Genomic DNA, 24,992 nt, shown 5'->3' on the forward strand with positions numbered 1-24,992 from the left:
GGTTGTGACATTAGCTGTCATGAAGCCATTATAACTGTTTAATGACAAATTCAATCTGTACCACTGTAGTTGAGGTCACAAAAAATATTCATGACACAGTTATAATGGCCTTATGACAGCCAATGTCAAAACCAACCACATGACAGTTTAACTTAATTTAATGTCAAGTTGTCATGACAAAGACACTGACAGGTTATGATGTTATGGTTTATGTCAAGGTGTCATAACAAAGACATCTTTAACAATGTCATATTTGCATTCAAAATGTCATTATTGAGCGAAAGACACTTAATGACAGTTGTCATAAACATGCATAAACCCTCCTTCATATTCATGACATATGTCATGTCATGGTTATGAAGGTGTCATGTCAGTCTTATGTACACCCCTTCAAGTAAAGTGTTACCAACATTTCTTATTATCATCAACGTTGAAAGCAGTTGTGCTGCGTAATATTTTTTTGGAAACTGATTAAAAAAAAAAATCAGGATTCTTTGATGAATACAAAGTTCAAAAGAACAGCATTTATTTGAAATATAAATCTTTCGTAACATTATAAATGTCTTTACTGCCACTTTTGATCAATTTCATGAATCTTTGCTGAATAAAGGCATTGAGTTCTTTTAAAAAAAAAATAATTACACACCCTGAACTTTATTACTTTAAGACAGATTTTGCGTCTTGTATAAAGTAATCCTGACTTCTAATTTTAGACAGTAAACACATTATATCCCAAGAGTGTTTTAGACAACAGTTTGTAGATTATTCCTTACGTGTGAACATTTAACCATTATGCGATACTCCTTAGACGTCAGAAAGCATGACCCTGAGCTCAAGACCAACTGACCAGAACAACAAGGCTTTAAGAGTCCTGCCAGGGCACACTGACCACTCCGTATGGATGGCTTTGGTTTACTTCTGCAACTACAATGGTTGCTTTTATGCCCAGGCTCCATATCCCAAACCACGGAGTTCATCACCCATAACAATTTTCCCAGTATTATAAAGACTTACTCACAAAAGCAAAACATTAACTATGATTTGGGGGGCATTTAACAATAATGCAACAGGAAAACTTTGATCGCCATTGTGCACAGGACTACCTAATGAGATTTCAAAGTCTCATTTCTTTGATAATACGTTCTTAAGTTCATAATGAGTAACAGAAAAACTTCCACTTGTGAAGTGCTCTCAATGTAATTTTCTTCGTTAATAAACATACATTTTTGACTTTCATTTAGGTCAAATTATATACTAATATTTATTTTAAATAATTAGGTTTGATTACAAATTACCTCTTCAGACTTGTATAAACATAATCAAGAATGCTGAATGATTTCTATCGTTCTAGACCAGCTCTCAAACTTTGGAAGACCATTTTGAGGAATTCTGTGAGGAATTCACCTCAAATACAACATTTTAAGTAGTACACTACTTATATTAATTATATCTCTTAATCTCTATCCTTATGTGATGAATAAATAATTATGCCAGTCTGTTGTTTTGTTCTAATTTAATTTAAACGAACTAGACTGCAACTTTTAGCTAATGAACCAAATAAGCCAACAGTTCACTATAAGAACTGGATAACTGTCATTTCTTTTATTGAAGTAAGATGTTTAAAGATAGCCTGGTTCTACCAGACTCTCGTACATTTCATTTGTACAGAGAGTCTGGCCTCGCTCCATTGAGAAACGTTTACTTCCTTGTAGGCGGGTTCTCTGTTAAAGATCAAAACTATTGGATCTGCCCAGCGTCACTCAGGATCTGCCATAGCCAATCGCTAACGTGTGGTCGTGACGTATGTCATGCGCCGAAACCGGCTGGAAACAACAAGTCCGAATTCCATATTCATAAATCTAAATATCTAAATGCTAAACCTCTCTTTCTTATATTTGTGAAAGAATTTTAAAAATACCTCTTTTCAATTAAGTTGTCTGAGAACAAAAAAAAGCCTTAAAAACATTATCTGTTTGTAATTATTTTCCTTTTTTCAGTGTCATGTAATTCTCTTAACTTGTTCATGTTTATTTTATATTATCCCCCTACTGTTTTATTTTTGTTTTGTTTTTATTATTATTTTTTGTTTGTTTTTGTATTATGTTTTCTGTTATTACTTGTGTATTGTTTTAAGCAATAAAAAAAAACAAGTCCGAATGATCAGAGGATTATGTTTAGAATAAGATGTCTGTCAACGAGAGCTGCATGTTTTGTTCATCGAATTTAAGAGTTCAAGGAACAATTCTAAATGTATATTTGACACTAAGGACAGTGATGTATTCAGTCAACTGTCGAAGCTGGGTGTAATCATTAACAATACGCCGCTGCGGTCGTTTCGGATCTGCCGCAAATGCTGTACAGTGATCATCGTGCACACCGAGCTGCCCAGCACCAACTCCTAACCTCTCTGCCTCCCTCACTTGGTCCTCCATTAGTGCAACAAGAGGAGACGACAACAACTATCGGCTTTGCATCCTATCGTTCGCCTTAGCTAACTCATCCACTAGCGGAGTGAGCTGGAAAATTAAACTTTTCCCGAACCCCGTGGGGAGGAGGGCCACAACATCATGGCCACCAACAACACTTAGCAAACATTGATCTTGCTCCGGCTTTAACTTCTGGATATTCGGCAGTTTTGCAACAACGGACCGAATAGATTTTCTCACGTCTTTCTCCGCTGCCGTTACTGAACTCCAACTCAAACTGACGCGCTACATCAACGTCATCGTTCTCAGCCACTCCCTCTGTTCGCTGATTGGACCGGTAAAAAAATTATTTCTGGAAACCAAAGTCTACAGCACAATCCCAGACGTAGTACTGAAGGAAAATAAAATTGAGCGGAAGTGCGTAGGAGGGCGGAGCCAGGCTACTGCACTCCTGCCTTTCCTTCCTAAATTAGTTTATGTACTAAACATAAAACACACACACACCTCATTTATTTCTTGTTAATATTCTTGACCTTACTTCGAGTGGCATACCTTTAATAGGCCTACATAAAAACAAAACCCAGAGACTGGTTTGGTTTTGTAAACTAGCAATTCAGCCAAAGCGACACACTTGCAGATGATAAAAGTAGCGTGCAAGGTTATAGATTTGCACGTGCTGCCAAAAGTAATATCGGCCTAACCTGTTAAGTCAGATGGGGATGACTTTGCTGCGGTGTCATTGCAGGTGACTTGTTCCTGAATGCCCTCAGTGATACTTCATGACCAGTTCATTTACTGACTAAACTTGTTATAAAAATGAAAAGGTTCCTACAATGGGGATATACAGTGCAAACAAATCAAATAAACCACAGTCACTGAAAAAGTCACAGGAAGCAGGTTTTTGATTTTCTCAATAGCATAACAACAAGGCATCGCTTTCTTTTGAAGGAGATCCGATATTAATCTCTCATGACAACACAAATTGTAGTATGCTTGGTTACTAAGGTGCAATAAGGGGAATAACGTGCCACCACCATGAAAATAACACCAAAGAAAAACACATTCTCCACCTCAGTCTTAAAGTGAATGACTGGTTTTGAACAACATTGTGAAGGTGAAAAACAACCTGTTTTCTGGGATTCTTTTTATTGGGATCATGTGGTCGTTGCATTTATTTACAGAGTGTTATTCATAACTCACGTGTACACACACAAGCTTTTTAGATAAGAAATGCTGGGTGATAAACTAACACGCCATAGAGCTAACCTAAAAACAAAGGCGCAATTAACAGTGCCAGGTGGGATATATTAAAATCCAGATGCAATATGCAATTTTAAACATTCCATTTATGTCCATGCTCATGATAAGCACTGACATACAGTGGCACTTGATTTATTAAAATAAAAAGTTAAATAAGGAAGTATTAGAACATCAAACCTCTTGAACTCAAAGGGAAAATGTTATCAGTGGTCAATAAATTGTATTTTGTCTTTAAATGCTGAGTCATGGATGTATCCACTGACTGATCTACAAAATCCCAGGACCAACAGTGGGAAATATGGGAAAGATGTTATAAAAATATCTAAATTAGCCAACTCAGTGATGAGATGATAAGAATTATTTTACATTGGCGAAAAAAAAGCAACTAAATTAAGAAATGCATTTCTGGCCATTTGCACTGTCACATAACATTAGGAATAACCCCCTCATCCTATAAACAGGGGTTATGCTTAATGCAATATCTCATTTTAATTGCAACGAGCAAATATTCTGCTACTGACCCTGTTTAATACATCATAACAGAAATTGTTTTACATGTTCAGTAAAGCCTACCAAATTAATATTCAAGAACTGAGACTTAATTTCCCGACGTCACAATCAACGTGTATGACGGACATTACAACTGAGGAAGTCGAAAACGCTAAATTCAATTTAAAAATCATTAATCAGTTCATTAGTGGGAGTTGTAAGCGGAAAAATGTGAAACAGACAAAACCTAGACAGCTGCCAACCAAGATAACATTTTAGACATTTAGGCACGCGCCGTTATGACACACAGCAAGGCGCTTTTATGTACCAACAATTATATTCGCTTATAGACATGTCATACACCAAATATAAAATGAAACGGGGGTAATCAGTTCCAGTAGGATACCGTCCATAAGATATAGCCTACATCTTACAACGCCAAATAACCCTAATTCACCTTCACATAGAAACCGAAACACCTCTTGCATGCTGTCAGTGGGTAGCGATCTAGATTTTACCTTTTTATTCTCGTAAAACTCAAAGCCCTAACAGAAACATGCACTCAAAATGTGCACTACGACCAGTTTAAATCAATGCAATTAATTACCGGTACTATCTTCTTTTTTCTTTTTTTTGTCCGCTTCACTCCCCGGACGCATGATAGTTAAACAGTCGAACGACATGCAAAGCTGCAATAAATACCGAAATATCCGAGATGTTAACTAATCCTGTGTGTGGCTTGTTACTCCACGCTGTGGTAACCAAAAGGATATATATTCAGACGAGCTCGCTACAGGTTGCTCTCCTAGAGCCGCGATAAAATGGTCAGGTTAAATTGGATTTAATTCCCATCCTCAGAGTCGCAATCCCAGCGAAAACGTCCGGCTGCATGGATGGTACTACAATAAACAGCAGATTCACGATTAATTAAATACTCATTTAACCGTTCAGAGCGATTTATTTGATCAATATGTTCATTGAAATATAGATTAAAATATGACCTGGAGAAGCGCGAGTTTACAGTCTGATAAATGCGCGTCATCATCAGTATAAACAGGGGTTATGCGTGCATAACTGATAGATATAGTAGCAAAGTTTAAAAATGCGAAACCACAGAGATATAACGTTAGCGTTAGCGTCTGCAGGGACTAAATCATGCGATGCATAAGAGCTGTCCGGGCTTTAAATCGGTTGCGAACATTTGGCAGCGCAACATCGTACACTCCCCTTGTCTCACTAGGGTAGAACAAATGTGGGTCACCGGGCCTTCGGATTCTTCCCAGGCAAGCATTAAAAAACACACCACCGTATTTTCACCGCAAGTACGCTTGAAACAAATCCGACACGAATAAGACACTAGAGCTCCACTGCTCCTTCTCAAAATAATGCTATCTTTCAAACCCGCTTGTGCTCTTACCTCGGTTATTTGCCGTCCAGGAGGGGGATTTTCTTGCGCCTTGTTTTGGTTGAGACGGCAGTGTAGGATTGAACTAGAGTTAGAAAAACAGCAGGGCCTACCCTAGGCTTCCCACGCGCATGCGCAGTACGACCAGAGCTGAATCCCACACAATCTGGCAACACACAGCAAGACCTGGCTTCTAGTTTGTATGCGAGTTTTTTAATTACTTGTCATTGTATAGATTAGAATACAATTCATAAACAAGAAACAGACAGGTAATTCAGGAAGGAAGTTACATTTAGAAATATAGTAGATCATGGGGAGTTCCCAAAACGAATCCTAGAGAAAGGAGAAACTCTATTGAAATGACGAAAAATAGGCTACATAAATAAAATAAAAAATACATCGCATACAATAAATTAAAATATATATATTAAAAATAGGCACAACTGGGAACAAACAGGACACCGAAATGTCATAAACAATAAACAGAAAGGTTAATTAGCGCCAATGGAATTAAATCATGAAATATAGCCTAGCAGATCATAGAGAGTGCCTAAAACGGCTTAGGCTATTTATAACAGATAAAGAAAGGATAAATCTGTCCACTATTATAGAATTAATAAAAATAAAACATTTAATAATTTAAATAAATAAATAATAGAAATAGGCACAACTGGGAAAACCAAAAAATATAAACACTAAGATTCGATCATGCATTTTAAGTTTTGGCAACCTTTATATATAGCCTACATATATATATATACAGTATATAGGCCTATATAATAGCCTGACAGCTTTAGGCTAAATCTAAACATCATTTTTTTTTAATCCTGCAAAAATGTTTATATTCTACTAATAATCTATGAGTTTTAAAGTGAAGAAAAGAGCTCTAATATAAAAATTTAAATGAGAAAAAATGAATCAGTCTTTGGAGGAATTAACTATAAAATGTATACACGAAATGTATCACTAAAATGTTTGACATATTTGCCTATGAATCATGTGAAATCATTTTTATTTTTAGCTATTGCTTGGTCTTTCACGAAATGCGATTTAGCCTTTCTTTTTGAAGTTATTAGCCTACATTTCACTGCTTCCGTAGCGGTTTTAAAGTTTCAGTTATTTCAAAAAGACAATACCTTGCTGCTATCTTTTAATGATTGTGTGTTGGTGTGAATTTTATGTTATACAAACGTTCCTAATCTTTGGCCCACATGTGTCGCTCTCTCTCTCTCTCTCTCTTGGCCGTAAGCCAATTAGGTCAAATACGCACGTCAACCAATCTTGAATGTGGCACAGCGCGCGAAAAATTTAGCGCATGACGTATTGAATGACATTTGTCTTGTCCAATAGAAAGATGATGCGAGTGCGCGACATGCTGCGAGGAGCTGTTAATGGAAGCCAGGTACAATTATATATATATATAATTATATTTCGTAATATAATTATATATATATATAATTATATTATTGCTCGTTTTAAAAGAGAACCAAGGCAATTTCTATGTGTTTTTTTAAAGGTTATTTAAAAAAACCTTTACTTGATTTGCATTAAGTCCATAGTGTACTAATTTTCTTAGTGAAAACATGTAATGCTTCAGTGACATACAAATCAGTGCGGTCGAGAGCAGCACGCACAGACGTGTGGAAATTAGTGTCTGACTGTTCATGTTTAAATCTAACTCAACATGATGTGTAGACCATACAGTTATATTATTTATGGTAAATGAAAAAAATGTATCGGCCTATACATTTTGCACAATGTTTTTTTTTCTTCTTCTTTCTGCTAATTATTATTTAAGTGAGTGACAGGGTGTCCGTGGAAAAGTCTAGTGAGGTAAATAAATAAATAGATAAATCAATAAATATTAAGATGATTAATATTAAAATAAACAAAAAATTATTAATATAAATATTCAATATTATTAAAATTAAATAAATAAACAAACAACTAAATATTAGCTACATTTAACAGTGCACTACTATGAGTAGAAAAATATACGTAAGCAGCCTACGTAAAAATAGCTGATATTATTGTACTAGACTAATTTTAGATTTATAATTTAAAAAAATGATATAGGCTATATAAATTGGGTGTTTATAAAAGGTGGATGCCTTTTCAATAGGGGCCCTCACTCGAGGATGATCATATTTGGGGGTCCATGGCATCTAATCTAATTTAAAATGGCTGTAGGCTTACCGTGTAAAGCAATAGGCTGATTATTAGGCCTGCATCTATTGTTGTAAATAGTAACGATAGACATTAACTTAGCCCACTACTTTTTCATGACGGAAAATATGTAGGAAAATATAATATTTATTTTACAAAAAAACGATCTGACTGTTTGTCACGCACTGTTTCTATTATGAGTGGAGATCTCGTGACACCCAGTGGCGCAAAGCTTCAGACACCGTGCCACTATAATGCAGTGACAAAATAACCACACGGTGGTGCTGTTATCATATTAAATTCATTAGATTGAACTTATTGAACAAGGTTGGCTTGATTTTTGCTTTATCTCGCCTCAAACTTGAAAACATTACCACACTATCCAGGGGAGAGCGGGCTCAGTTGCTGTGGTTTGGCTGCAGAGCTGGTTCTGCAAACAATGGGCACCTGAATAATACAGATTGAATAGTTGAACTCTCACTAAGAAAGTATCTGTAATCTTTTAATTATGTTTTTATTATTTGCCTGTGGAAGCAGTACAATTTAACATAGGCCTACTTAAAAAATACATTAAAGGCTACTTAAGTGCGAACTGAATGTAATGTTTTTGGACATTAAACATGTTAATTAAATGAAAATTTATTTTTTAAATAGCCTATATTTTAAATGTTTTATATTCATGTTTTTTTAGACCCACTTAAGTAGTAGCCTAAGAAATTTCATAATTACTCTATAGGCCTACTTCAATAATTGTCTTTGAAATATGGTTAAAGTGTACAGCTGAATGACAAGCTTTTATGGTAAACTGAAATACTTTAATGTTATTTCTATTGAAAATTGTGTCATATAGTCTATTATATAAATATGTTTGTAATTACACATTTGTAATAATGAAGTTGCAATTTAAAACATTTAAAATGTATTAACTTTAAATGTAATAATGAACAACAGACTACAGTTAAAATTATAATGTTAGTCAAGACATCCACAAAAAAAAACTTGCTGCCTTAAATTTTCAAAGTACAATCAACATTTCAACTAAAAAATATAACACTTACTTACTTTGGAACACTGAAAATTGAGTCGAATCTCATATAACTTTAAAAATAGTTTAAAATAGCTTAACTTATTTTGTGGCCTTTTATTTCATAATTATTATCTATAATCTGTAAAAAAAAAAAAAAAAAGTGTACCTTTTAAGATTTGAAGTACACTAAGTGCACATTCGATGCAATTAAGCACACTCCTTTTTTATAAGGGTCCATAGGGCAGTATACAGTTTCAGTTATTGTTTCAGCCGTGTTTAATAATTTAATTTTGCAAATACAACCATATACAAAATTAAATTAAAAACACTAGAATTGTTTTTCTTTATAATCTTGATTGTGCATGTATGGGTTACAGTCATTTGTCAGGTAAATACTGCAAATTAAACAACACTTAAAATGCAGGTTGGAGAACGTGGTTCATTATAAGATTGTAAATTAAGCTAATAAATCTTCTATTATAAAAGTGTATACTCAAGGGCATAAAAAATATCAGAGGGGGCAAGTAATCTCAGTTCCTAGGTCATTGCGGTTACCAATAAACCAGAAGTGTTTGCAACCCAAATTAGCCCTTAGACTATAACAAATTAGATCTTCAGCAGCTTCTGTGTGTGTTTCATTTGTGTATTTTTCTCATGCCCTCAGATTAATTGCGTTCGACGTCTTTTCACAACCCCGAAGCTTGCTTTTTCACACCCAGCCCACTACAAAACACCCACTACAGGACTAATGTGTTTCGAGTTGTACCCTCAGGTCTGTCTAGAACCGGTCAAGTGATCTTCCACATCTACACACCCATGTTTTCTGTCACAAGTTTCTAAAAGGAAATGCAGTCACGATCCATGACGTACTTCATTATTTCAGGCCCCTGTTCATCCTCACATGACAACATCTTAATAAACACATTTATGAGAACAATAGACCATAAGCAAGATTCAGCTAAACCGATAAAGGACTGAAAAGAGACGTTTATCAAAAAGGATGCAGTTCTTGAAACATGCTGTTTGGATGGTCAAATCTAATTAAAATGGAAGTGATCGGAAGTGAAGTTTGATTAATGCTTTTTGACTAATTGTTGTAGATAGCACGATAACAAAAACACACACATTCATCAAGAGAAAGAGGAAATGAGCAACCAGAGTCCCACCAGTGCTTTCAAGAAATAACTGAAGAGAAAAAGAAATATTTTATTTCTTTGTTTTTGGTGTGAAAACCCCGTACAGTCAATTTGGTCAAAATCACACTGGCACGATGAGGAAACATTTTATAATGCTTTTAATTCAAAAGGCACAGCACAGTTACACAAACAGGACATTTGGACAGATAAAAGACTTTATTTGGATTCTGTACATTCAAAATCACAATTTAACAGGAGGGTGTTTTCTGGAACGAGTTATGTGATGTTTCAGGTTGACTGGCTCTGGATCATCACATCTGTGGCAAAGGGTCTGGTGCTACTGAAATTGTTAATGAAGAAGAGACTGTTTATATATATATATACACAGAGACATTAGTATAGCTCAAATATGTTTTTTGTAGGTTTAAGTTCACACTCTAATGCCATGAAAGACCAATGCCCTGTATATCAGTATATGGAAATGTATATTGTATTGTTGTATATTTAAATGTTTTTCTGTATTTTTGTCCCGTGACTCTACCCATGCAGTGCACTTGTAGAAAACACATGAGATTTGAAGAAACAGCTTTAAATGATTATCTCAGTTCATCATGAAATACCTGATTTTTCCATTCTTTATTGTTTTACACATACTCAGCAGATCTTCTACCATTTCGTGGCTGCAGAGAAGCACAAAGAAAAAAAAAACTTAACCATGGTAATGCAAGGTCCGATTTCAAACAATTTTCACAGGATGAGTTCTGAATGTTTAAGCTTTCGAATGATACCTAATTTATGATGATTACAAAAGGGAAAAAAGGCAATAAAAAAGAGCGCCAAGCATCCCGCTTGCGAGACGGTGACAGTTAAGGGGCTTAACTCAAAACTTAATGAAAGTAAATAAAAAAACGTCCTTATTGTGTTGGACAATAAACAGCTGTCATAGGCCTATACCCGATAAAGGAAGTATCCTCTGCTCTGGATCCGTCCAGGCCCTTGGAGATCATCCTGCACACAGAAGGAATTGTTATAGTTATGCTCAAATATCAGACCACACTTTCTGATACTGCTACTGAGCATTGTTTAACTGTTTCTAACAGGATCGAAGGTGAATCAAAGGTCACGCAGTGTTAGTAAGAGGGAAAAACAATTTATCTACCCAACAAAATCCATCAGGACCATTTCCTTTGTGAGAGTGAGGCAGTCATCATTTATTCTTGTTCAGTTTTGTGTTTTACCCTTATAGCACAATAACACTTTTAGCGTACAATTTCCTCTAAAATGGACAGAAGCAGTTAATCAAACTAAGGTCGAGCCTTTTCACATCCTGTACATTTAATTAGATGGACTCAAACTCATGCATGCACATGTCAGCCTCGTGCAACCGCGTGTATGTGTACAAGCATGTAGAAATGCATACTTTTTTTAAAAGTTAAATATTAAAAATATTTAACCTTACACTGGGAATGTAAAATTTATATAATAAATAAATATATTGCATTTAATTTAATTGTCCAAAAAATGTATCACGTTTCCACAAAAATATTAGGCAGCTCAACTGATTTCAACATTTATAATAATAAGAAATATTTCTTGAGCAGCAAATCAGCAGATTAAACATTGAAGACTAGAGAAATGATGCTGAAAATGCAGCTTTGATTATATATTAATAAATTACTTTTTAAAATATATTCAAATAGAAAACTTTCCAGTTACTGGACGTAACCAATGTAACCTTGGATGCTGAAAATTCAGTTTTGCTATCACAGGAATAAATTACATTTTAAAATTCAAATAGAAAAAGTTCCAGTTACTAGACCGAACCAACATAACCTTGGTTCCGCTTATGGGAAAAAAACTTTTTCTCGTTTTTCTCTGAATACTGAAGCCTGATTGGTTCACGTCAGACAAAAGGATTTTCAGCCCACAGAAACGGGCAGAGCCGACTGCCTATTTAAGTCGCGCTGAAAGCCATTTTCGTCAGAATTTGTTCAACTGAGGAGTGGCGGCGTTGACTAGTGCATAGGTGCAGTAGCTTGGCAAGATACGCAATGGAACCAGGGAACCAAGGTTACATTAGTAACCGGAACACTCCGCTAGACCAAGCCCAAGAGGAGACCATTCCCCTGGTGGTGTTGGCCTTCACCCTGATAAGGCACTGGAAGTCCAATGAATTGTAAGCTGGTGCTATTGCGTCCAATATCCAGTGGGATAGTCTTTGCTTCGTAAGTAGGCAGCCGCATTGAGTGGCCTCCAAAGCACATGACTTGTGCTCTAAAGGGCGTAAAAACCTTCTTAGGGACATAGCCTCGTCTAGGCCTAAGGACAACTTTACTGTCGTTGGGCCAAAACTTGAGGCAGGAAGCATCTACTGAAAGAGCCTGCAGATCACCAATTCGCTTGACCGATGCAAGAGCCAGCAGAAGGGTGGTCTTTAGCAAGAGAGGTCGAAAGTTGACTGCCCTGAGCGGCCACAAAGTGCCCTCAGGACAATAGACAGGTTCCAGGTAGGAACCGTGTTGGGGCGAGGGGTGTTTAGCCTCCTGGCCCCCCTGAGAAATCTGACCACCAGGTCGTGTTTCCCAACCGACTAGCCAGCTATAGGAGCGTGGTATGCCGCAATAGCTGCCGTGTATACCTTGACTGTGGACGGGATGCGTCCACCGTCCAACAGCTCCTGTAGGAATGAGAGAATAGAAGTGATCTCACAAGACAGAGGGACTACATTCCGAGCTGAGCAACAGCCGGAAAAAAAATAGACCATTTTTGGGTGTAAGGGGCGCCTGGTAGAAGGTACCCTAGTCTCAGAGATCGTGTTCATGACCTCCGGGGAAAGATGTAAAGGCTCACAGAAGGAGGCTGGTCTGGGCACGCATACCACGGGTGGGGAGGACCCAGTATTGACAGCAAACACAACGCCTCCAATTCCCGGAACTGAACAGGGTTTGAGAGGTGAACACATAGAAGCTTTAAGGGGTGGTTCAGCCTCGGCGGGACTTAGCATCCTCCTCCTTGTGCCCGAGGCATCAGGGCTGCTTGGGCGGATCGGGGTCCAGCACTAGCTTAGGATAGGGTCCTTGGAGCTTGGGAAATGGGTAGCGCTTAGCTGGATGGAAGCGCTGCTTCACCTCTGGTTCCACCTTTTGCTGAGGCTGGTGTGGAAGCCGGCTTGGCGGGCTGCTGAGTCGTCGACAACTTCGGGCGACTCGAAGCAGCAGAGAAACTTGCCGACAGGAAGTGCCGCATCGCTTGTGATGTCTTCTGTGCCGTTGTAAAACGCTCAGCAAAATGGTCGACTGCGGAACCAAACAAACCCGAGGGAGAGACAGGGGAGTCCAGGAGGCCTGTCTTGTCAGCGTCCTTGATCTCCGTTAAGTTTAACCAAAGGTGGTGCTCGAGGACCACCAAATTGGCCATGACATGACCAATTGTTTGGGCCATAGATTTAGTGGCTGCACAGCTCCTCGAAGGCCGCCGGGTCAGGACCACTCTCGTCCATGGCACAGAGAAGCTTGGCTTAGTAAACTTGGAGGACCGCCATAGTGTGAAGAATGGAACCAGCCTGGCCACTCGTGGCATACGCTCTGGCCGTGAGAGCAGATGTCGCTCTGCACGGCTTAGTCGGATGGGCAGCTTTAGTCTTCCAGCCGAGGGCCGCGGGTGGGCAGAGATGCGCAGCGACGGCTTCTTCCAGCGGTGGAAGCTTAGTATAGGCTTTTTTCTTCACGCCATCAACCATGGTGAGGGCAGCTGAAGAAGAATAATGGACGGGTGCTGAATAGGGGGCACGCCTTGATTTCGTTAGTTCTTCATGGACTTCCAGGAAGAACGGGGCTGGTCTCTGGCGGGGTCCTATTGGCGGCGCACGGCTGCAGGAACCACTCATCGAGCCGGCTGGAGGCGGGCCCTTTTGGAGCCGACCAATTGAAGCCCAACTCGTTAATGGTCTTGGTAAGGACACAGATGAGCTCTGAGTCCTGCTGAGTCCGTCTTTTTAGGTGGTGGACGAGGTGGAGTCATCGCCGGAGTTCGCCCAGCCCTTCGCTTCAGATACAGCCAGAGACATCGAGTCATCACAATTGCCCTCGGAGCCGCCAAATGAAACCAAATGAAACCATCTCACACCAGATGAGGGGCACTGGTCATTGCATGTGAAGAGCACAAGCGAAGGGAGGGCGAGGTATGTGGGCACTGGGCCGACGTGAGCTCGCTACAGCCTTGCTGCTCCGTCCCACGGCTTCTTTCGCCTCGGCTCGAGAGGAGAAGAGAAATGGAGAGCGTGCGAGGCAGGATCGCTCTCTTTAAAGAAATAAATTGAGTGCACTCTATAAAGTGAGTGCAACAGTGCGAGATTCATGCTCCCACAGTGCGAGCAGCTGGTCTCAGTGAGAACAGCCTTGGCTTGGGTGTGTCCCAGGCATGCGATGCACTTGGTGTGCTTGTCCGAGGGAAGCAGGGGAGCCCTGCATGAGCCACATTCATGGTGTGACATTTTGCAACAAACGCCTCTGTAATTTGCTCTTTTAGAAGGAAAATTGCTCTTTGAGATTATCGCCGGAAAGCCGCAGAGGAGAAGCGTTGGATCAGCTGCAGCTGCGAAGTGCCGTTAATCCGATGCTGGGGCTTAATTCGACAGCGAGTGGAAAGGCTTTTTATCTTCTCTTTGGAGTCAACGAGGAGATGATCTTCGAGCTTGAAGGAGAAGAATCTGGACGAAAATGGCTTTCAGCGCAACTTAAATAGGCTGTCTGCCCTCCCTCTTTTGGCGGGCTGAATCAATCAGGCCTCAGTATTCGGTTTTCCCCATAAGCGTCAGAAACTGACACAATGCGAGTGAACCGTATTGAAAGATAACAATTATTTTAAAATAGAAAAAAAAACATATTTCATAATATTACTGTTTTACTGTATTTTTGATCAAATAAATTAAGTATTAATGAGCATTAGAGTCTTCTTCCAAAACATTAAAAATCTTATCATCCTTAACCCTTGAAACGTAAGTGTAATTCTTGTATATGACATAAATCAATATATTAAAACTAATAATATATTTACAAGTTCCACATATATCTATTCTATTCTATAGAATATTTTATAAGATAACATATATCTTCTATTCTATATCTATTTATATATATATATATATATATATATATATATATATATATATATACACTCACCGGCCACTTTATTAGGTACCCCATGCTAGTAACGGGTTGGACCCCCTTTTGCCTTCAGAACTGCCTCAATTCTTCGTGGCATAGATTCAACAAGGTGCTGGAAGCATTCCTCAGGGAGTTTGGTCCATATTGACATGATGGCATCACACAGTTGCCGCAGATTTGTCGGCTGCACATCCATGATGCGAATCTCCCGTTCCACCACATCCCAAAGATGCTCTATTGGGTTGAGATCTGGTGACTGTGGAGGCCATTTTAGTACAGTGAACTCATTGTCATGTTCAAGAAACCAATTTGAAATGATTAGAGCTTTGTGACATGGTGGAAGTAGCCATCAGAGGATGGGTACATGGTGGCCATAAAGGGATGGACATGGTCAGAAAGAATGCTCAGGTAGGCCGTGGCATTTAAACGATGCCCAATTGGCACTAAGGGGCCTAAAGTGTGCCAGGAAAACATCCCCCACACCATTACACCACCACCACCAGCCTGCACAGTGGTAACAAGGCATGATGGTTCCATGTTCTCATTCTGTTTACGCCAAATTCTGACTCTAACATCTGAATGTCTCAACAGAAATCGAGACTCATCAGACCAGGCAACATTTTTCCAGTCTTCAACTGTTCAATTTTGGTGAGCTCTTGCAAATTGTAGCCTCTTTTTCCTATTTGTAGTGGAGATGAGTGGTACCCGGTGGAGTCTTCTGCTGTTGTAGCCCATCCGCCTCAAGGTTGTGCGTGTTGTGGCTTCACAAATGCTTTGCTGCATACCTCGGTTGTAACGAGTGGTTATTTCAGTCACTGTTGCCCTTCTATCAGCTCGAACCAGTCTGGCCATTCTCCTCTGACCTCTGGCATCAACAAGGTATTTCCGCCCACAGAACTGCCGCTCACTGGATGTTTTTTCTTTTTCGGACCATTCTCTGTAAACCCTAGAGATGGTTGTGCGTGAAAATCCCAGTAGATTAGCAGTTTCTGAAATACTCAGACCAGCCCTTCTGGCACCAACAATCATGCCACGTTCAAAGTCACTCAAATCAACTTTCTTCCCCATACTGATGCTCGGTTTGAACTGCAGGAGATTGTCTTGACCATGTCTACATGCCTAAATGCACTGAGTTGCCGCCATGTGATTGGCTGCTTAGAAATTAAGTGTTAACGAGCAGTTGGACAGGTGTACCTAATAAAGTGGCCGGTGAGTGTATATATATATATATATATATATATATATATATATATATATATATATAAGTACATGTACTGTATTAGATTAAACTGGGAAGGGTCATAGTACTTGCATATTGTTGTCCTATTGTTAGTTTAACTGCTTCTGTTGTTCTCATTTGTAAGTCGCTTTGGATAAAAGCATCTGCTAAATGATTAAATGTAAATGTAATGTAAATGTATATATGGATTGAATAAGGTAGTTTGACTTTTATGTCAACATCAATGTTTCCATCATCAACCAGAGAAAAAGAGAGGTTGTCATATTTGTGGTGTATAAACACAGATACACACACTGTCTGTTTTAATAATAATTAACACTTAACACTTTAATAATTAACACTTAACACTTAATTAAATCAACAATTACTGATGGTCAGAAGAGAAGCCCTAGAGCTAAGTCGTGATGAGATATTATCAAACAGCATATGGCCTTTCATCAAGCAGCACCGAGGATTGAGAGGAACAGACACTTCAGTCAGTCTCCATGAACATCCCTCTAAAGTTACATTGTTTTTATCATGCATTTACCACAGAATTTAATATGTAATGGTCATGGACCCTATTTAGTATCAAGACAAGGTAAAAAAAAAACCTCAAGAGCGTAATTCCTCCGTAATAATTATAATAATAAAATAAACTTATGCACTATTCAAATAGATAATTAGGGGACAAAGAGGAATTCTTTTTTTTTTTTTTTATATTTAGTACAGCTAATTTTCCTAAACTCTAAACTGACTTTTGAATATATATATATTTGGTGTCTTGGAACTTACCCAAAACTAAATATTGATGGGGGGAAAAGCCTTGCATGTTTTAGTGATCATACTCACAGTGCTAATGTAGTCTGAATGAAGGTAAGCATGCAGGATACATACATTTAATTTCATTCTCCTGCTTCTTCTTCTGGCAAGCTGGGGTATGAGCTCCAGAAGAGGGTGCAACACAGTAGACTGACACATACACATATATAGAGAGATATCATGAAGACAGATATGGAGAGATATGAAAACCATGAACAGCTGCTCCTGGGATTGGCCAGGGGTCGCAGAGAGGACTCTTGTGCGTTCTCTCGCACACTTATCTGTCCTCAGTGCGGCTCAGTGTTCATTTGGCACACATGGTGCACTGATGTTCAGTAAAATCACAGGCATGCAGGCCATGCCAGAGCACATGTGGGGGAACGTGAAGTTATGATGTCAACATCAGGAGATAATGTTTTTGTGTGTGTTTGTGAGTGTTACATAACAATTATGTTATGAATATGTACACCTGATTCCATATTTGAAACACATCACAAAACTGGCATATAAATATAAATGAATTCATAGAAACCTCTGCATGATACATATTTGCAGAAGACAATGCTTCTTTTTTTTAATGTGGTGGACATGCAACGAATGGACAGTTAGGAAGAAACTAAGCATTTCCTCTGATGGCATCAACACAAAATGGCATGTAAATTAAATTTGGAAAATGTTAAGATAAAATGAGGTTCTCTTCTCGTTTGAGTCTAAACCAAAATTCAGATATTAATTCACCCAAAAAGTCAATCTATAGTGCAAATTATAATATAGGAGATAATAATTAATGTTCTTTTCCAAAGTGTGGATGCTATCAAGGAGGAATCATACGATGTCAGAGGTTAAATGCATGCAATGGGAACTAAAGAGTAGATAGTTTTATATGTATAAGAGTCAATAATCTGAATACTAAAGGTAACACTGTAGACGGAAGCATTATGAAGATAATACATAGGTAAAATAACAAAATCAATATTTTATATTCACACATTTATTTATTTGGTGTGTAGCCATGTAATAAGTTCTAATCATCCAGTCAAGGATTTTTGCAAGTAATATTTTGGTTATTTTATTTTATTTGAGTTAATTTCTCGCATTGACTGTGCATTATCCTTTATGGGATTTATGTAGCTAAGATATTGCTTTTGCACAACCTTGGCCCAAAAGGGAACTGTGCAGTGGCCTAAAATGTATTTAATTTACGTGACCTTTATTTAATGCCCGAGTATTAGATCACAGATTGCAATTTGCAGTCGAGTGTTACTGAAGACAGTGCAGCGTAGCAACTGCAAGTGCTGAAAGCAACAGACACTAAACAACTCTTGAGGAAACCTACCGTCCCATCTGTAAATCCTGCACCATTCGGTTTAGTGTAATGAAATAAGAACTATACATACATGTACAGACACACAAATACACAAAACCATATACACAAACACAGAAGTTACACAAACATATACACAAAAAGGCAAACACCAAACAAAAATCAATACAAACAAAAACATGAAAAACATTCATACAATAGATAATAACACCATAATCCATAAAAAGACATCATGATGTTATGATGTCATTGAATTGTCATTGCACTGAATGTGTTTGAAAAAACGACCTCAAATTAGACCTCAAATGTCACATGCTCACCCTTTTGCTGGTCTCTCGAGCTGTGATCTCCTGCATATTCAAAAAGCAAACATTAAAATGAATCGTCCTTTTATTAATCTATAAATTACAGGCTTTACAAATTACTTAATTTTTTTTAGTATATCAGAATACATTCAAATTGGTTCAGCAGCTGAGAACCATACGGAATCTGTGGATGTTTTTTTTATTTGATTTTTTTATGCAGTGATTTTAGGGGGGAAATCTGTGGACTGGATTAAATGCATTAAATGGAGTTAAGAGCGCTACATGCGTACTGGTAGCTGAAACTAGGCCTATTTAATAAACAAACGTGCAAAGGTTGGCAGCGATGTGCAGAATATCTTCACAGTTCTACGCATGCTGGGCATAAAATTCACCTTCGATTTTTGCAGTGATCCCAGCATTAGAAAACACAGGTCCTCCAGGACATCAGATGTCTGGAAAAGGTTAAAAGAAAAGAAAATGGATTATGGACAGTTTAAATGTCTGAGGCTGAGCCAAATGAGTCAAGTAACTAAATGATGCGCTGAAAGTGTCCATTTTCAAGTGAATTTCTATACAGGAAATGTTAAGAGCAGTAACCCGACTGTTATTTATATAACGTTTTTTATATTTCTCTATTATTTTACATACCATAATTAATTTACGGTTTGCTTCAAAAACACACACATAAGTAGCTGTATTGCAAATGGCAACAACACTCCATTACTCACTCTAAAGGATGGGTCTGCGGAGAGGTAGAACGAGCAAAGATCAGTTATCTAAGAAAAAGACAAAAATGCAGTTGCAATTTGGCAGCTTGTATAAACGAGATTCAAAGAACTAATAAAAAGTTAGAACTCAAAATTAATCATGTCTCTTTTTTTGATGTTGTGTTTATCCTTTCTCCAAATGCCCATAAACATATTATTCTGTGCTTTCATATCCCAGCCTCTAGATCCCCAGCTTTACCCATGTAATTGCTCATGTACACACAGTTAGAACATGTAAACAAGGAAGAGGTGCAATCATCACTTTGGAGGGCAAAGTTAACACTGAACAAATATGGGGATAAGTCATTTATGATGAACTTTTGTCTCTGAGGAAATTTCTATATAACTGGATGCATTAGAAGTGATTTGTCGGAAGAGTAAAAAGGAAAGGACTCATAAGTATTGACACTTAGTAAATCATACACACCTGGGTTAGTAACTGCTCATGCTCTATTGAAGATGGATTCAAGAGCACTGGAGCACCTGCAATTTACGTAGAAATCATTATTACATGTATTCCACTACTATTTAGTGTTACAACAAGCAAAGTGAATTTTAATCATATAAAACATTGTATGAATTTTGATTGGAATATGACAGAGAAATAATTGTTATATTGACACATTGAGTTCTACGCAGCATGCTGTGGTTTTGTCCACTTTGAGTGACTTTTAAGTTTCAATTGGTCACGACTCACAATTATTTGGTAAATCTCAAATCTTATTAAGATATCTGTCTATATTCTAAAGCAATCTTCATTGTCAAGAGGTTTCTTGCAGTTGCATTACAAAATTGCCAATGAAATCAATCTGGAATCCTTGACATCTGTAATCCTTGTGAGGTTTGGTTCGGAAATTAATACTCATGCTTGTCGATTTTCTTGTTTTGATGATTTTGCCCTCTTCCCTCAATGGAATAAGCTCTAATTTGGCTGAGTTTGATTGTTTAATTGAGTTTGTTTATTGATCTATTGTGTGGGTCTTTCAATCTGGATTTTCTTTATAAACCATTGCTGTCAAAAAGTGTTTCCATGATTGATTTGTGGTCTCATTTGTAAAGTCTTAGAATAGGTTAATCATTAGCTGTAATTACATATACCTAGTCAAAAAACAAAACAAAAAACAGTAGCAGTTTAGGGAATAAACCAATACAGTACCAAAGAGAAAATACTTTAAAAAAAAAGTTTGTTATTGTAAACTTTCATCTATCTCTTATGACATTTAACAGTAATGTGTGATGGCATAATTCTATCTGTGTATCAATAAATGAGTCACATTTGTCTAATCTGACAACATCTCTCGTGGCATTTCTTATACTGCCATTATATTATTCAAATTCTTGTGACATCACTGCTGTCCAAATTGTCAAGCTCTCTGCTGAAAATAACACTTTTTTCTCATAATTAGCAGTTACATGACTGAATCCAATTTGACGGTAAACAGCTCTTGGTATAAAGAGTGAATGCTTTATTGCTGGGAGATGATCAAGAAAATGATTATATTTATCCTGTTGTGTAATGATTATAATTCACAAAATGAATCTGGCACATAACACTGTTTACTCCAGCAATCGTTTTCCAGGTTTATTGAAAACATACAACATTTGTACTGTTCTAATTAGTCTCTAACTAACAAAAAAAAAGTTGCTGCCTTAAATTTTTATGAACAATCAACTTGGATGTTTAAGTCATTTCAACTTAAAACTTAAAAAAAAATAGTTGAATCTTGTATACCTTAAAAGGTAAAAAGTTGAAAATTGCTTAACCTATTTTGATGTGTTAAAGCAATGTAAAAACATGTTGATCATATATTTTTTTTACAGTGAATGCACTTTAGCAGAATTCACAGCCCTGCCTATACAGTACAAGCCCTTTATATTTAATGCGTCACAACGGATTCCTGCTCATTATACTGACACACTAATGCAGCACATTGTGAACCATAAGCAAGATAACTAAGTTTGACTAAGCCTTCAGTATAGATCAAAATCATATACAAGAATGAAATCAGTCAATCCAAAGGCAAGGTAAAGACAGACGTTTTAGATGAGAACAGCAAAACACTTGTTTTTTAATACCTGTAGCAATATTTATGTTTTCCATATTTAATTTGTCAGAGTAGATTCTGTCAGTTGTTCTTGATTTGATTTATATATATCGTATATTGTTTATATATATATATATATATATATATAGCCTATATATATATATATGAAGACTTCAGATGCAAAAGCCTCTAAGTCCATCTAAAGTTTTTGTTTAATATTAACATTTTTATCAGGCTCCTATAGGTTTCTACCCAAGTACCGGCATTTCTGAATGGACTGAGGCTGGGATTTAGTGAGTTTGAAGTGAAAGTATTTGATGAATGTATACTATGTGCGGAGAGCATTCACTCAATATAATTATCTCATTTTTGACAGAGGTGGCTTTTAGAGGCTTTTGTATCGGAGGTCTTCATATATATATAATTGTAACAGTTGCAGGATAATTGTAATCCTTGGCTTTACATATTTACCAAACTTTCATCAACTATTTTGAGGCAACAGTTTTTTTTTTTTTAAAGCACTGTTTGAGATGTTAAATAAATACTTAGAGTATTCTGACTCTATTGTTTTGATCATTCAGTAACATATCAACACTGTACCTCTACGACTGTACAGCTGGAAAACCTCCCCTTGATTTGATAAAAAGAAAAAAAAATCAAAAGAATATGATGCTACAAACGATATAAAGATATACAAGCATGATGATGATAAAAAAAAGCATTTTAGCAGATAAACGCATAGACTACATTTTTAAATAAAGTTAATTTACATTATATTATTTTAATTATCATCATTATGTTGCTGCTTAGAACAGGCATTAATTTAGATTTAGGTTTAGTTTTGGGGGAGAGAATTGCTCAACTGAATAATCTTTCTCATTGGAGAGATAAAGTTCTAGGCCACCAAACTTCTTCAACTAAGTTATTCTAACATCACTAAATAAGTAAAAGGAGAGATGTATGTGGAAGACTTACTTGTGGTGATGGGTATGAAGGAGATGAAGAGGATCGCGAACATCAGGGTGGAGTTGTGTGCTGGGCTCATCGCGCTCTGAGCTGCTTCACACTGACTGCTGTTCCTCATGCTCTCGTCTAGTGCGCGTCAGTCAGTCAGTTTGCGACGGTTCTTGTGGTGCTTTCTCGGTCTGACTTGCCAGCCCAACATTATGAACTCTCGGAGTTACACACCCTCTTCGGAAATCGACCTGCAAAGTACGTCACGATGAATGAGGCCCGGCACGTCATTAATTTACACAAACGATGATGTGATATGAGTGGTCAACGCTATGAGTAATCAAAGTAAAATAGTTAATCTTCAACGGGACATTTTAGTTTACTGTGTATACACACGGTTATTTGTGTTAACGTAAAAGGCATTTGGCTTTTACATAAATAGCTACATGTATATATATTTTTAAATATTGCATGCCTGTTGAATGACAAAACGTTTGCTGAGACAAACATCCTGGTGTTTCCAGATGTTTCCAAATGTAAATCTATTATATGGATCACACAGAAGACAAAACAAAAAAACATTGAATAAAATATTGGTACCATTACTATTAAAGATTCATTAAATATTAATATGGTCATTCCTCTGGTTGACAACAGTCATTTGTAGACAAACACGTTATATCAAAGTAAAGGGAAGTCTCTTTAATGGTGGGCAAACAAAATAAGAAAAAAAAGTGATGTAAACAAAGTAACAATGCAGGTATCTCTGTATCAGTTGCGTTTCTCCAGTGTCTCTCTATGTGAGAAATAAGAGTTTGTTTCAGCACCACATGATATGGACAGCTCCAGGCTAAAGTTCCACTTGAGTCCAATTACCAAAAAAATCACTCTCTCTAGGATTCTTTAAATGCAGAAATGTGGAAATGTCTGCCATATAGTTAGCCTGGTTAAAACCAGACCATTCTCGGTTGTAACTGAGTTATGGTCTGGCAAAGCGTCATAGACAAATCATTTCCAGAGGGGCGTCACCAACGGACGTCGCGGATAGACCTAAACCCAATCAGAGCGATGAAGGAGATGACGTATGCAGAGCGGCGGAGAAACATCTCCCGAGTGTTGTTCTTTGCTCGGTTTTTAACTAAAAGGAAACGTTCAAATTGCTTAAAACAGACGCGATAGCTGATACGAACGAGTGATGTTCGACGGCGGCATCCATCTTTGTAATGTAGGCTACAAAATCTGCTTCAAAATCCCAGCGCTGTCGTCATCGTGTAAAGCCCGCCCCAACGTTTCTGATTGGTGCCTCGATTTCGACGGATTGGAAATGGGCTTGAATGAGCTCTTTGCCAGACTAACTTTCAGAGCAAATCTAAATTTGCCGGAAGTTGTCTGGTTTTTCCCAGGCTACCATATAGTAAGATTTAAACATGTTCTAAACATGAAAGAAATCCTGTAAATTCTGTAAATGATTCAGACTATGATGTTCATTTATGCTTAGTTATCTAAAACAAACTAATGAAACTTCCTGCAAAGACTTGGACTCACTTGCCATTAATCTACTTTCCTTTGATTTGATTTGATTTGATTTGATTTGATTTACTTTATTAATCCACAGGGGGAAATGTATGTGTCACAACAGCATAGAAATACAATGAATAAATAAACAACAACAAACAACATACACAACAGCAACAAGTCTTGTTCTCAAGTATCAATTTTTCAAAGCACCATGATTATATACGACCAGAATAAATACATAAATATATATATATCATCTCACATAACACTGATTATAAAATCTAATTGCGGTTGGGAAAAAAGACTTTCTGAAACGCTCTTTGTAGCAGCGTGGATGAATTAATCTTGAGCTGTAGGTACTCACAAAAGCTCGAGATATTTCATTAAGAGGATGACAGTCATGATTGATCATAAGAGAAATTTTCCCAATAATTCTATCCTGCACTATCTCCTCTAAAGTGGGTAATACACTCCCCACGACAGAGCCTGCCTTCTTTATGAGTTTATTTAACTTATTCTTCTCCTTTTCCATCAGTCCCCCTCCCCAACATGTGATAGAATACAAAATCACAGATGAGACATGTTAGACATGACTTTGTGCATGTTATATTACATTTGTGCATATTGTGCATGTTATATTAAACTTAAGCCTTTTATGCCGTGAGGGAATTGAACACCCAATGCTATTAAGTAAATTGTATTGAGTAAATTGTGGCAGGATATGAGGATGAAATAAGCCTTTATGTTTAGTCAACAGGCGTTGATGTCCTTTTCACAATTTTTGTTTTTTTGCAAACACCAAGTTACCTTCATGCAAGTGTTCCCTTCTGATCATGTGATTTTGACTGCATTGAAGTCACAAGGGAGTGCTTATATCACATTATTAAAATAAATAGAAGGTTTGCAATTACTTTTATCAAATTTGCAATTAACTGGGAAGACGAAGGCGTTGGAGTGTCATAGA

At 37.3% G+C, this 24,992-nt stretch overlaps 2 protein-coding genes across 6 annotated transcripts in view; both read right to left on the minus strand.

The window, feature by feature from the left end:
• The window catches only part of clocka (clock circadian regulator a), a 79,906-nt gene extending 74,190 nt beyond the window's left edge, over nucleotides 1-5,716 (minus strand). For all 3 annotated transcript variants that reach the window (XM_056264416.1, XM_056264414.1, XM_056264415.1), the window contains exon 1: nucleotides 5,593-5,716. The gene's annotated coding sequence lies outside the window, so the exon portion shown is untranslated. The remainder of the gene's footprint in view (nucleotides 1-5,592) is intronic.
• A 4,334-nt stretch (nucleotides 5,717-10,050) lies between these two features.
• On the minus strand, nucleotides 10,051-22,765 carry nmu (neuromedin U). 3 transcript variants are annotated; one of them, XM_056264424.1, is made up of 10 exons: nucleotides 22,532-22,765; nucleotides 19,939-19,994; nucleotides 19,473-19,520; nucleotides 19,137-19,196; nucleotides 18,760-18,789; nucleotides 18,452-18,502; nucleotides 17,191-17,265; nucleotides 10,864-10,917; nucleotides 10,530-10,589; nucleotides 10,051-10,249 (listed from the first exon to the last, which is right to left on the minus strand). In XM_056264424.1, exons 1-9 carry the CDS (start codon nucleotides 22,638-22,640, stop codon nucleotides 10,554-10,556), a joined length of 519 nt encoding a protein of 172 aa, XP_056120399.1. In that variant the 5' UTR covers nucleotides 22,641-22,765; the 3' UTR covers nucleotides 10,051-10,249; nucleotides 10,530-10,553. The 3 variants fall into 3 exon arrangements, with proteins under 3 accessions (XP_056120399.1, XP_056120400.1, XP_056120401.1); XM_056264425.1 differs by lacking the exon at nucleotides 18,452-18,502; XM_056264426.1 differs by lacking the exons at nucleotides 17,191-17,265; nucleotides 18,452-18,502.
• Nucleotides 22,766-24,992: the final 2,227 nt, after the last annotated feature.

This window comes from Rhinichthys klamathensis, unplaced genomic scaffold, assembly GCF_029890125.1.
Source record: "Rhinichthys klamathensis goyatoka isolate OS25496 unplaced genomic scaffold, OSU_Roscu_1.1 h1tg000221l_1, whole genome shotgun sequence".
NCBI lineage: Eukaryota > Metazoa > Chordata > Actinopteri > Cypriniformes > Leuciscidae > Rhinichthys > Rhinichthys klamathensis.